The following is a 12,632-nucleotide window of genomic DNA, read 5'->3' on the forward strand; positions in this document are numbered from 1 at the left end:
TGATTGTGATACAGATAGAAGCAGAAAGTCAGAATAAAAGGAGAGAAGGCAAAAGAGCTAGACAGACAGACAGACAGGAATGAGAGGGACGTGGATTTCCCAGCCTTGTCTCCCATCTGTTCTGTTTCTGGTTCTACTACCCTGAGGCCCAGCTGTGTACCCTGAGGTCTTGTCTTCTAAGATTATCAACAAAATTTGCTAGTGGAAATTTTAGGTGTGGGCTTTCCAACCCATTTCACACAGCATCATTACTTCCATGTCTTTGTGGAAACTTCTTTCCTTCTCAACAGAGAAACACTGTGTTGAGCTGTTAAGCAATAGCCTGTCCTCTCCTAGTGCTATTTTTACTTGGGCTAGTTTGAGTAGGTTCCTGTTCTCTGCATGTAAAAGTGCTGTAACTAGTACAGATACTGATAGAGTGATTCATTCTAACCTTAACTCATTGATCGATGCCCTTACTGGTTTTATCTACTCAATGTTTCATTTGAATAATTCAGTCATTCATTTACACATTGATTTGCTATTTGTTTATTACCGCAAAAGAATAGTTGTCAAGCACCTGATATGTGGTAGACCCTGTGCTTGACACCTTAAGTGATGTGGAAATGAACCAGGTGTGGTCTTTATTCTTAAAGTCTCACAAATAATAACACAGATGCAATGCAACTAAGTATAAGGTAGACATTAATAAATACCAATATTGTCAAGTCAAGTTTAACCTAAAGCTGCTTCCTTACATATTTTAAGTTATGGCCTAAAGATTTTTCTGTACATCATGAACTATAACAAATGGAGGTGTAAACAGACCGTAGCCTACACTTGTGCCAATTACTGAGTTTCAGCCAATCAAATGTAGCCAACTGTTCAAACCAGATTCAAATAAGGCAAACACCAACCTGTAACCAATCCAGCTGTTTCTGTATTTCACTTCTGTTTTCTGTATGTTGCTTTCCTTTTTCTGTCCATAAATCTTCTGCCATGCGGCTGTGCTGGAGTCTCAGAGCCTACTCTCACTCGGGAAGCTTCCTGATTCACAAATCATTCATTGCTCAATTAAATGCTTTTAAATTTAATTCAGCTGAAGTTGTGTTTTTTGTTGTTGTTGTTGTTTTTTAATCAATATGCATTGTGCATTCAGTAGAAGGAAAGGATTTCAGGATAAAAATTAGAAAACGTTTCTTGGAGAAACTGGGCCATAAAAGCTTCTACTTGAGTTTGAATTTGAAAATGAAAAAGAAAGGAAAATAAGAAAAGTCAGGGATATTTCTCAAGTTTTAATGCTAGCAGCCATTTGTGAAATGGGAGGTTATCTGAGAGATTAAAGAGCCCAAATCATTGGAAGAAAGTTTCTACTCTTGGAGATATAACTAACATCATGGTTTGACTTTGATGCTTTCTAAATACACCCTCATCCCAGGATGCCAGGAACCCATCAATAGTGCCTTCCAGTCCCTGGGCCAAGCCACTCCAGACCCCCTCTGCCTCTCCTTCCCATTGGGAAACTTACCGGGACTTCTGTTTCCCTTCCACGACCAGTCTCTGAGGTGTTCCAGTCAGAAAAAAATGTAATAAAGCTTTTCAGCCCAAGGTTAATATCCTTTGAGGAAAGTATATTTCTCCTTCGAAGTTGATTTGTTTGTATGAATGTTCAGGGAAAAAAAATAGGTCTTGGAAGATAAACTTTCAGCCATGGAAAATTTTTAAAACAGAATTTGCCCCCCACCAGACCTGCAGAAATAGAGTCTAGACAGTTTTGATTATGCTGTTAGTTTTCAGTGGGGTTGTACCATTCCCTAAGGAGCATTTAGGAAATTTGGGCGGATTACAATTGTAAGCCAAAAATAAAATCCTAAGTCCCCCTAATTCACTATACAGACCCCTCTGGGACAAAAAAAAATACCTGAAAATTGAATTCCTGGACTTGACAAACAGGAAGACTGAATACGCCTCAGTATAGTCTCTCCCTTATGGAGTTTAGGCACAACTGACCAGCATTAACATTAAAATAGAGATTCTAAGTTTCACAGAACAGATTCTTTAGCAATAAGATACCAAATTCCAACCTGACACGGATATAGCATCACATGACAGATAGCAGACCCCGAAGGAAATTAAACTATTTTATGCCAAGAGGTTTTTATTTGACATATTTTGAAATGGTCCTACAAAGCCATCTTTTGTAGGGGAAAGTTTGCATCTGTAAAGAATCTCAATTAATGCAGCAGACCTTTCCCTGATCTAGAAGAAATTAGCTAAGAGTCAGATATCTTTTAAGGTCTACAAAGAGACATTTACCATCTATTCTCTCTGAAGCCTGCTACCTGGAGACTTCATCTACATAACAAGGACCTTGGCTTCCACACTTTAGCTTAACTCTTTCAACCTATTGCTAATCAGAAAATCTTTCAATCCACCTATGACCTGTAAGCACCACCCCACACTGCTTCAAGATGTCCCACCTTTCTGGGTCGAACCAATATATATCTTACATGTATTGATTTATGCCTTTGCCTATATCTTCTGTCTTCCTAAAACGTATAAAACCAAACTAACCTGACCACCTCAGGCACATGTTCTGAGGATCTTTTGAGATTGTTCCCTGGGCCGTGGTCACTCATATTGGCTCAGAATAAACCTCTTTAAATATAGAGTTTTCTGTTTTTGGTCAACACAACTGACCAGCGTTAACATAAAAATAGAGATCCTAAGATTCTATTTAGGGGAAAATCATCATCCAAATTTGCTACAATATTTTTAAATTGGCAAATAAACCTGTATATGCTAATAATAAATAACATGATGATATATTGTGGAATGACTAAATTATTATTATTTTACTTGTGACCAGACATTATAATAATTAAATACATCCAAAGGGAGACTGTATTTTAAAAATTTTCTTTTTTATATTAGTTTAGAGGATTATAGCAATCTTTTAAAAATGTATGTATGCAAATAAGTTTTACATGAATTTTATTTCCAAATAGCAAAGAGGGTATTCAAAGGGCATTAGCGAGGGACATTGTCTATGGCTGAGTAAAGAGACAATAAATCCTCTCCCCCAAAAGCAACTATAAAGCTCAACAAAATTGATTAAAACCATCATGCAGCACTCTGGAAATCAACCGAAGGCACACAACAGTTAGAGCAACATTTATGCTTGAGAGCTACAGAAATCTGAGTAACAGTGAGAATCTGTGGCATTCTAGCCTAAAGCTGCTCCCATCTCCTGCTCCTAGCTAAGTCAGTAAGGAGGCTCCTCTGGGTGGGGTGGACTGGGAGGAGGGGCAGTTTCTCTGCTATGGTTAAAGGGAGCTTACTTAACTTAGAGCACTGGGCAACATCCCCTCTTGGCAGCCATGTTGGTTTAAGTAAAAGTTACCAAGGCAGAAAAGCAGGAGGACCAAAAGGTCCTTTAGACTGAGGTTGTTGCCATGACTTGGGCAAATGTTTCTGGCTAAAGCCACATGCTTGCACAGCAGAAACCATCAAGGGCCCAGTCTAGCCAGACTCTGCCGGCCAACTCTGAGGCTGCACAGATACACAGAGAAGATGAGAAAGAGACCACTAGAAAGCAAAAGATAGAGAAAGCATGAAAATGTCCTGAAGTTTGAATGTGTTCCTATAGTAGGCTGCTTGTAAAATGGCTCCCATTAATGCTCCCCTCAGTATTAGTGCCCTGTGTAATCCCCTCCTTTTGGGTGCAGCTGACATAGTGACTTGCTTCCAGTAAATCATATTCTAATGTGGCAAAAATGGTGGATGTAATTTCCAAGGTTAGACTGACTTTTGCCTTGTTCTCACTCTGTCTCTGGTTCTTCCCCCTTGCTGTGCTGATGAAGCAAGCTGCATATCATGCGCTATTCTATGAAAAGGCACATGTCACAGGGAATAAAAGCTGGCCTTCTGCCAACAGCCAGCAAAGAAGTAGTGCTTTCTGTTCAATGGCCTGCAAGGAACTCAATCCTGCCACAAATCACATGACGTATGTGGAAGAGGATCCTTCCCCATTCAAACCTTCAGATGACTGCAACCTAGCCACCACAATGATTGTTTCCTGAATCAGAGAACCCAGCTAAGGCACACCCAGATTTCTGACCCACAAAAACTGTGATAACATACTCTTGTTTTAAGCCACTAAACTTTGGGATAACATTAAACAGCAATAAGATAACTGATACAGCTCCCCTACCCACACATAGATTCATCAGCAGATCACAGATGGCTTTACACATTTAAGGTGTTTGAGCACCTTATCATTATATATCAATTAACATATCCATCACAATATTTTCAATGCCAAGTTTTCAATAGAAAATTACAAAATATGCAAAGAAACAGGAAAGTGTGACACATACTGAGGAAAATAGCAGATAGTAAAACCTGTCTCTGAGTTTCCCTAGATTCTGTATTTAGCAAACCAAGGTTTCAAATAGCTATTTGAAATATGTTCAAAAAACTGTTTAAATTTTTAAATAAAATTATGATAATAAAGAGTCAGCAGGGAAAGATTCTAAATAAAGAGATAGAAATGATAAGGAAAGAAATGGAAATGTGTTGAAAAGCATAACTTAAATTAAAATTTTATGTAAAGACCTATAATAGCAGATTATATACGGCAGAGGAAGGGATCCATGAACTTGAAGACAGAGTGATAGAAAGTATCTATCTGAGGAACAGAGAGAAAAAAAATGATTGAAGAAAAATAAACAGAACCTTAGGAGCCAGTGGAACAACATCAAGCCAACAGATGTATAATGGGAAAGCCAGAAGTAGAAAATAGAAAGAAAGGAACAGAAAACATATGGGGAAAAAAAATGGCCAAAAACTTTCAGAATTTGACTCAAAAAAAAACATTAAACACATATCCAAAATATTCAGTAAACCTCAAGTAGGACAAATATGTAGAGATCCACCCCTAAACACATCATAGCAAGCAGTCAGAAGACAGAAACAAAGAGAGAAACAAGCAAGAGAAAAATGTCATTACTACAAGAGATAGCAATACGATTAACAGCCGACTTCCCATATAAAACAATGGAGGGCTAAAAGCAATGAAACGACATATACAAAGTGTTGAAAAAACTGTTAACCAAGAGTTCCATGATCCAGAAAATCTTTCTTCAAGAATGAGGGTAAAATAAAGACATTACCACATAAACAAAGACAAAATAATTTGTTATTTCTAAAATCTTACAAATAGATTGCAAATTTAATAAATCCAGATGGAAAATACTACATGTATGTTATTTCATTTACATAAAACTCAAAAACAGGCAGAAAAAGTTTGAATTGGATGATAAGATGATGCGTACCCTTGGAGGGAAGTAATAACTACCAGCGGCTGTAGGGGAGATTTTAGGGTACTGTTTACTTAGATATCTTCATTTGTGATTCTAGCACATTTCTGTATACATAATTTCCTTCAATAGAAGTTTACTCGAGCAAAAAAGAGAAGCCTGGCCATGCCACTCCCTCCCCTTTCTTTGAATTCCTTTATTGTTTTCCTTTTGCTCCCTTTCCCTTCTCAGTCTGAGCTGAGCCTGTGGCCACCAAGTTCCTGTGTGGCCTGGCCTCTGCCCACCTCTGTACCATCGCCTCTTACCTCCTGGTACTCCAGCCACCCTCACCTTCTGCTGTTAGTGTCATGCTTCCCGCCTGCCACAGGGCCTTTGCATAAGCATATGTCTCTGGTCCAAAGCCCTTGTTTTAATCCACTTAGGCCTATGACAAAATACCACAAAGTAGGTAGCTTATAAACAACATTTATTTCTCACAGTTTTGAAGCTAGAAAGTCCAAAAGCAAGGCTCTGACAGATTCTGTGTGTGCTGAACCCATTTTCTGGTTCATAGGTGACAACTTCTCCTACATCTCCACATGGTGGAACTCTCTCCAGTCTCTTCTGCAAGGGCACCAATGCCAATCATGAGAGAACTGCCCTTATGACCTAATTACTTCCCAAGGCCCCACCTTTTAATACCATCACCTTGGGGGTAAGGATTTGAACACATGAATTTTAGAAGGACACAACTGTCTAGACCACAGCAGCCCTGTTGAAGTCAATTTACTTTCTAGCCCAGAGCTCAATGATGGCCCACCTACCACCCTATCCAAGTCTAGTTCCATTGCCATGGCCTTTCATAGAATTGCATTCGTTTCTTTGAGAGCACCCATCTTCACCTGTCATTTTGGAGTCATTCGATAATTATCTGCCCTGTCTTTTCCACTAGGCCACATGTTTTAGGAGGTCTGCCTTTGTCTTTCTCCTGCATTGTATCCCTAGCACTTAGTAGGTGTCTGATAACTGTATGTTGGATGAATAAATGAACAGAGATGAATTGGGCTTATAAAAAGCTTTCTTGTAATTAGAATACACTGTAGAAAGGACAGGATGCCAAACCAAGAAATTTAGGTGTGTTTTTTTTTTTAATAGGCAACAGGGAACATTGAAGGTTTTTGAGAAAGTAAGACACATGGGCTGCCCTTTATTTTAGTAAGATCTCTATGGAGTGGAGATGGAGAGGCTGCAAGGAGGCTGTGGCAGAGTCCAGAGGAGACATAGTACCTGAAAAGGGGCAGTGGCCAACGTCCCACCTCTACTCTGACCCCAGAGTCAGCCACCAAGCCAGGCAATGACCTCACAATCACTTCCCAGGCCATCCATCCTTTAAGGCCAATATGCCAGTGTCTTGGCTCACTCTGCCCTTTATGTTCACATCTGGAAGCCACACCCTACCTTCTGAGTCACCAGGCCATCAAGTCCAGACAGAGGGATCAAGAGAGTGCGAGAGTGCCAACTGCCTCCCACCCAAGGCACTAGCAAGACTCCACAATGTCAGAGCAACCCGTGGACCTAAAGAATTTAATGCCCACAGAGAGGAAATCTATGTGGAAGACTGCCGAGGAGAGGCGCATGTCTGACCTCACTCGTGTGCTGGAGTGGCTAGAGCGGAGGCAGGGGAAGAGGAAACAAACTCCCGAGGTGGGTACTGTCCAAGAGAAACTGCAGGAGACTTTATTCAAGACAGTTGCAGTAGGGGAGAGAGACTGAACTTGGCTCTCCTGAAACAAAAGGCAGGATGGTTTTAAAGTGCTGGGATAAGCTAGTGGAGAAGTGCCCAAGGACCTTAACGGGAGGTTAGTTAATATAATTAGGCCGTCTGTGTTGCTAATTTGCGCTTATCAAAGTTAGGCTCCCATCCTCTCACAGAGACTGAGAGACAGGAGTGCAATCTTTCTTGATGATTCCATTTCAAAGGGTCCTTCTGGGTCCTTGAGAAAAACATTCCTGGATTACAAAACGAACAAGAGGCTAAGAGATTTGTATCTCAAAGGGGCAGATAAAAAATTTACATGTGCAAGTTTTCTAAAGGAAATATTCTAAGAAAAAGTAGGCCAGTGGCCTATCGTCAGGAAGAAACCTGTCTAAAGTTTAGTCAAGCCGGGAAAATGTTACTATTGGTCAGGATTCTAGAAGGGCCAAGGGGCAGTGGCTGCCAGGGTCTCCGTGTTGCAGGATGGGATCCTCCTACTGCCCTCAGCTACTTCCCTCCTTGTTGTTGGAAACAGGTGCTCATTGCAACCAAGAAGAACTAGCACTTCAACCGAAAATTTCTCAGCAAGGCAATTTTACTTCTGCAGAAGTGTGCTGCCTGTGTCAGTCACAATCACAAGAGCACATTGAATAAAGGAAAGCAGGAGTTTTTATTTCTAATGCCACCCCTCAATCTGTATCCTCTCCCTGTTAATTGAAGTCAGACCTCACAATCTAAAGTGATCTCCTTAGGCTAGAATTAGCATTTAGAATAGGACAAAGAACCAGGAAGTGTATTGTTTGTGCTTAACAACTTAAAGTAAAGTGGTGTGGGTCAGCTGCAAGCTTGGTGGATGGAGGTATGCCTGGGCGTGTTAAAGGCAGGAAAGATTACTTATAAAAGGACAAAGGGGATGAAACTCTGAAGAGAAAGTGTTTGTTCCCAACATTATGATGCCTTCAGAGTCAAAGAACATCGATTCCTCACTGCCATTACTGCAACTGTGACTCCAGCTAACATACCTCCTCTTTTTTACCCTACATCAAGCTAGTTCTAACCTGCCCTTGTCTCTTTCTCCAAGAACCATAGCAACCAAGTTTGCCTCAGTTTCCCTAGAGCTCCCCAAAGACCCATCATCTATGAAAAACAAAGCCATGTCTTTGGAAAGTGATGTCCTCTGCAGAAGATACCACCTGATCTTGAATCTCCTGACCCTAGAGCAAAATGAGTGAAAAACACCATTACTATTGGCAACGTTCATCACATCACGGACTTTTAACGTTTACTGTGGTCAAAGTCCTGTGCTTAGCATCGACCTGGGTTATGCGGTCAATTGCTCCCAGGCAGGCTACCAGGGAGGCATCATCTTTACCCCCAGTTGAAGAATAAGGAAAGTAAAAATAAGTCATTTTCTTGAGGTCACAGAAATAATAAAGGGCAGAGCCAGGGCTCAAACTGAGATTTATCTAATTTCCGAATGGATGGGCTTTTTTAGGCCAACTCCCCATAACTGCCTCCACTTCCTCTGCTTTATCCATGTCAGCACCTGCCTTTGGGGAAAGCTTCCATTCTGTTTATGTGCTTACTTACTGTATTAGTCCATTCTCATACTGCTACATAGAAATATCTGAGACCGGGGAATTTGTTTTTTAAAAAAAGGTTTAATTGGCTCACAGTTCTGCCGGCTGTACAAGAAGCACAGGGGCTTCTGCTTCTGGGGAGGCCTTGGGAAGCTTACAATCATGGCAGAAGGCAAAAGCGGAGAGTCAAGTTCAATCTCTCTCCCCTACTGCAACTGTCTTGAATAAAGCCTCCTGCAGTTTCTCTTGGACGGTACCCACCTCGGGAGTTTGTTTCTTCAATGTTCCCAGGGCAGGAAGTGGGAGGACAAGGTGCCACACACACTTTTAAATGACCAGATCTCATGAGAACTCTCACTTTCCTAACAGCACCAATGGGGGTGGTGTTAAACCATGAGAAACTGCCTCCATGAGCTAATCACCTCCCACCAGACCCTACCTCCAACAGTGGAGATTACAATTTGACATGAGATTTGGGGAGAGACGTAGATCCAAACCATATCACTTATCATTTGTAGTCAGAAAGATCTTGAGTGCCAATTCCATCAGACACATCTGACAAACATATTTTACTCTAAGATGCTAATGATTTTCAGGTAGCCTACTCACTGCCCTGATTTGAGGTCAAACAGGAAGCTTGACTTCTGGGTCTCTCCAAACCCACTTTAATATCAATCACAGGAATTACATTCACTTCCATGGTTAATATGTTCAGATCTATCTCTTTTCACTAGGATAAGATTCTAATAATCACATTTTAACAGCTTTATCTTAAATGTGGCTTTACTGTAAATAACTTTGGACCTAGAGAGGGAGCAAATTTTCATGGGAAATATAATTAAGTCATCAAGCATCATTACCATTCTCAGAAACATCTGGGTTTTTAAAGAAGCTTCTAAGAGAAGGATGACGTGTCCTGACAGGTCTCAGACAGCAGCAGGTGGCGGGGGACCCTCTAATGAAATGGTCGGGGTCTATCTGCACCACTCAGCTTCCTCTGTGGCCTCCTCTGTTCTCTCCTGGGGTCTGGCCTGGCCATCCAGGCTTTTCCCCAGACAGGCTGCTCATAGTATTTCCCCTGTGTATTTCCCCTTGTGAGCCATTTGGCATCAGTGAAGATCCCTGAGGTTTGAAGTCTCAGCCATGGAGGATGCTAAACCTGTGAATGTTGCAGCTTCCTTGAGTCTGAGGCATTGCCATGTCAATTCTGCTCGTTTCCCCCAAAATTGGGCCTGTGTGGGGAGCTACTCAGGTGACACCTTGGGGGAGGCTGAGGATTGAGTGGGGGCTGGTGGAAGGGGCCATCCTGGAGGAGATGGCTCATCCCAGCTCCTCACAGCCTGAAAATGCAGCCTTGGCTCTGAGTTGTGCTGTTTCTCCACTAAGCTAAACAAAACCCTGAAGCTAACCAGCATCACCTTCCTTAGAAGGCAACTTGCAACGTGGAGCAGGCCCTTGGACAGCTTCCTGCCACACTCCCAAATGGCTGATCGAAACTTCTCTTCCTCCCACTCTGCATAATAATCTGCCCCCCCATAATTCATGGAGGGCATTGCAGGTGCATGCGGTAATTCAGTTATTGCCCTCAGTAACCTTATGAAGTAGGTCCTAATATTAGCCCCACCTTTCAGACAAGGAAACGAAGCCACGGAGAGACCAGAAGCTTTCCAAGGTCATTCAGCCCTCAGCCATGGATAGAGCAGGAGTCCAGGCGGTGGGACCTGGAGACTGCAGCCCAGGCCGGTTTCTCCACATAACCACAAGCAGCACATTCCCAGAGGAGATCCAGTCTATTTAGTTTCTCTCATGATGCTCTGGCACTCACCCCTAACACTTACAGACTAGGTGGGATGCTTCCTGGGTGGCCCACCGTTTATGCTCCCCTGCTGGGCTCCTGCACTGTGGGACCCTGAAGATCCCTAATGATCCTGCCCTCCCTGCCTTCACTGTGTGATCAGGAGGGCCAGGAACATGCCATGCACAAGGAACTCCATTTAGGGCAGCATGTGCTCAGCTCCTGGGTGGGTGGTAAGGAATACCTGGGGAAAGAGAAAGGCAAGGTCAGTGGTGACCACCACTCAAGCAGAGTCGGGCTGAGCAAAGGCCCTGAGGTCTGGATTGGCAGCACCTGCTGGAAATCAGAGCAGCCTTCCTGTGGCTCCAGGCTGGAGGCAGGGGCAGGGAAGTCAGGCTAGTAAGGCCACGTGGGGGCTGCAGGGGCTTCCTACCAGGCTAGGGAGTGAGGCCCTTATGTGGGGTGGCAGGGGAGCCCCTGATGGTGGAGAGGGACAGGACCAGGCCTGAGGCTTAGAACGTTGCTTTGCCGGCGGAGACACGGATACAGGGCGCATTCGGAAGCAGAGGGGCAGTGAGGATGGGCCCTAGAGTGTGTGTGCTGAAGCCCGCCAAGGGGAGGGGCAGCCCCTCACCAGGGAGCCTTTTCCTCAGGGGAATGGAGGCGACGCTGTCCCCACAGGGGTGGCTTCACCGCTCTCTTCCCTTGTCTTTTCAGAAGCAAAAGCCCAAAGTAGTAACAGGCCTGAAAGGAAATGAAAAGAAGGAAGAGCAGAATGGCAAAGGTATCATGAAGGCACAAGGAGAGAACCGCAAGGCCGCGGAGCCTTCCAAGCAGGTAACGTGGCGCCACCCCCCAATCCCCACCACCCCACAACCCCCACCCCCGTCTCCAAATGGAAGACGGGTCCCCGCTTTTCTCCTGCATGACGTCTGACTACTTTTTAAATTTTAAGGCCCTGAAATTCACTCTGACTCCACGTTAACACGCAAATGAAATCTCCCACCCTTTCCAGCTGCGCCACCCAGTCGCTGCCTCTCCGTAGTTTCGTCCCTCACAGGTGACACATCCTCCCTTGCCCACATTTATCCCCCCAAACTATTCATGAAGGCCTCCTGGAAGATGAGAACACCGTGGCTCAGTGAGGGACAGGAGCCTCCTGGCCAGCAGGGCAGCCCTACCCAGACCTAATGGCCTCTGAGGGCTTGTGTTTCCAGGGCCCCCGGGAACCCTCTGAGATAGGGCCGGGAGAAGAGGGAGGCACTGGTGAGCAAGTGCCCATGGGCAGAACTTGCCCCTCTGACCTCTCCCAGGGCCAGGGCAGCTCTCTCTGGTCGCCTTTGCCTGCCTTTCAGCAAACCCTTGAAATTGCTGCTCATTTTCTTGCAATGGGCGGGGAGGGGGAGCCAGGTCCTGTAACTGGGGTGTGACTTCTCACTTGCTTCCTCAAAGGCGTTAGGAAAGAGGTTGAGGAAGGACTGGGACACCACCTCCTACCGAAGGCTCTACGGAGTGGAGCAAAAGGGAAAGCGCCTCAGCATGGTCCCTTGCAGCTACCTCAAGGATGGCCCCCGGAAATCTGGTAAGGGAAGAACGTTGGCCCAAGCCACCAGAATCTTCCTCCATAAACTCCTCCTCTAAGATGGACCCAAAGCTTATGCCATTCTTAGAACAGTAGCATCCACGTCAATCCAACCATTGTGCACACAGGAGTCAGAAACCGGCCTGGAGGCTCAGTAGGGACCACTCCCAGGGTTGCTCTTGGCAACCTGGGTGTGATGTGGACAGGAAGCAGGTGACTGTCAAGGCTCTGCCCCCTCCCAAGTGTTCCCTTCTCAGGAAGCCACCCTCATGTGTCCAGATTTCTGAAGCCATTTGGGTGACATCAACTTCATGAGTTACAAATAATCTAATTAAACACTGTGACACTATCAACTACAGAAGATACCACTCCTGCTGGCCTGAAACCTGCCAGGTGTTGTTCACGTCTAGGAAGGACAAGCTTAGGCTGTACCAGATCCCCAGTTTCAAAGACTGCCTGGGTCCTGACCCTGGCTGTACCACTTTATAAGGAACTTAGAAAACTTAGAGTGGTATAATCCTGGGCAACTTATTCCATCTCTGGGGTCTGGTTTTTCATCTATAAAATGGGACACTAACAATACCTGCCTCATAGTACAGCTGTAAAGTACCTAGCCTAACAAAGAGGAGGTGCTGAATAA

At 44.1% G+C, this 12,632-nt stretch overlaps 1 protein-coding gene across 1 annotated transcript in view; it reads left to right on the plus strand.

Moving 5' to 3' along the window:
• Positions 1 to 6,697: 6,697 nt before the first annotated feature.
• CUNH16orf78 (chromosome unknown C16orf78 homolog) overlaps positions 6,698 to 12,632 on the plus strand; it is a 28,581-nt gene continuing 22,646 nt past the window's right edge. The window contains exons 1-3 of the mRNA XM_032255616.1: positions 6,698 to 6,983; positions 11,128 to 11,247; positions 11,863 to 11,992. Coding sequence (XP_032111507.1) covers positions 6,834 to 6,983; positions 11,128 to 11,247; positions 11,863 to 11,992 — 400 coding nt within the window. The 5' untranslated portion in view covers positions 6,698 to 6,833. The remainder of the gene's footprint in view (positions 6,984 to 11,127; positions 11,248 to 11,862; positions 11,993 to 12,632) is intronic.

Source organism: Sapajus apella, unplaced genomic scaffold, assembly GCF_009761245.1.
Source record: "Sapajus apella isolate SASKATOON/1434 unplaced genomic scaffold, GSC_monkey_1.0 scaffold90, whole genome shotgun sequence".
NCBI classification, from domain to species: Eukaryota; Metazoa; Chordata; class Mammalia; order Primates; family Cebidae; genus Sapajus; species Sapajus apella.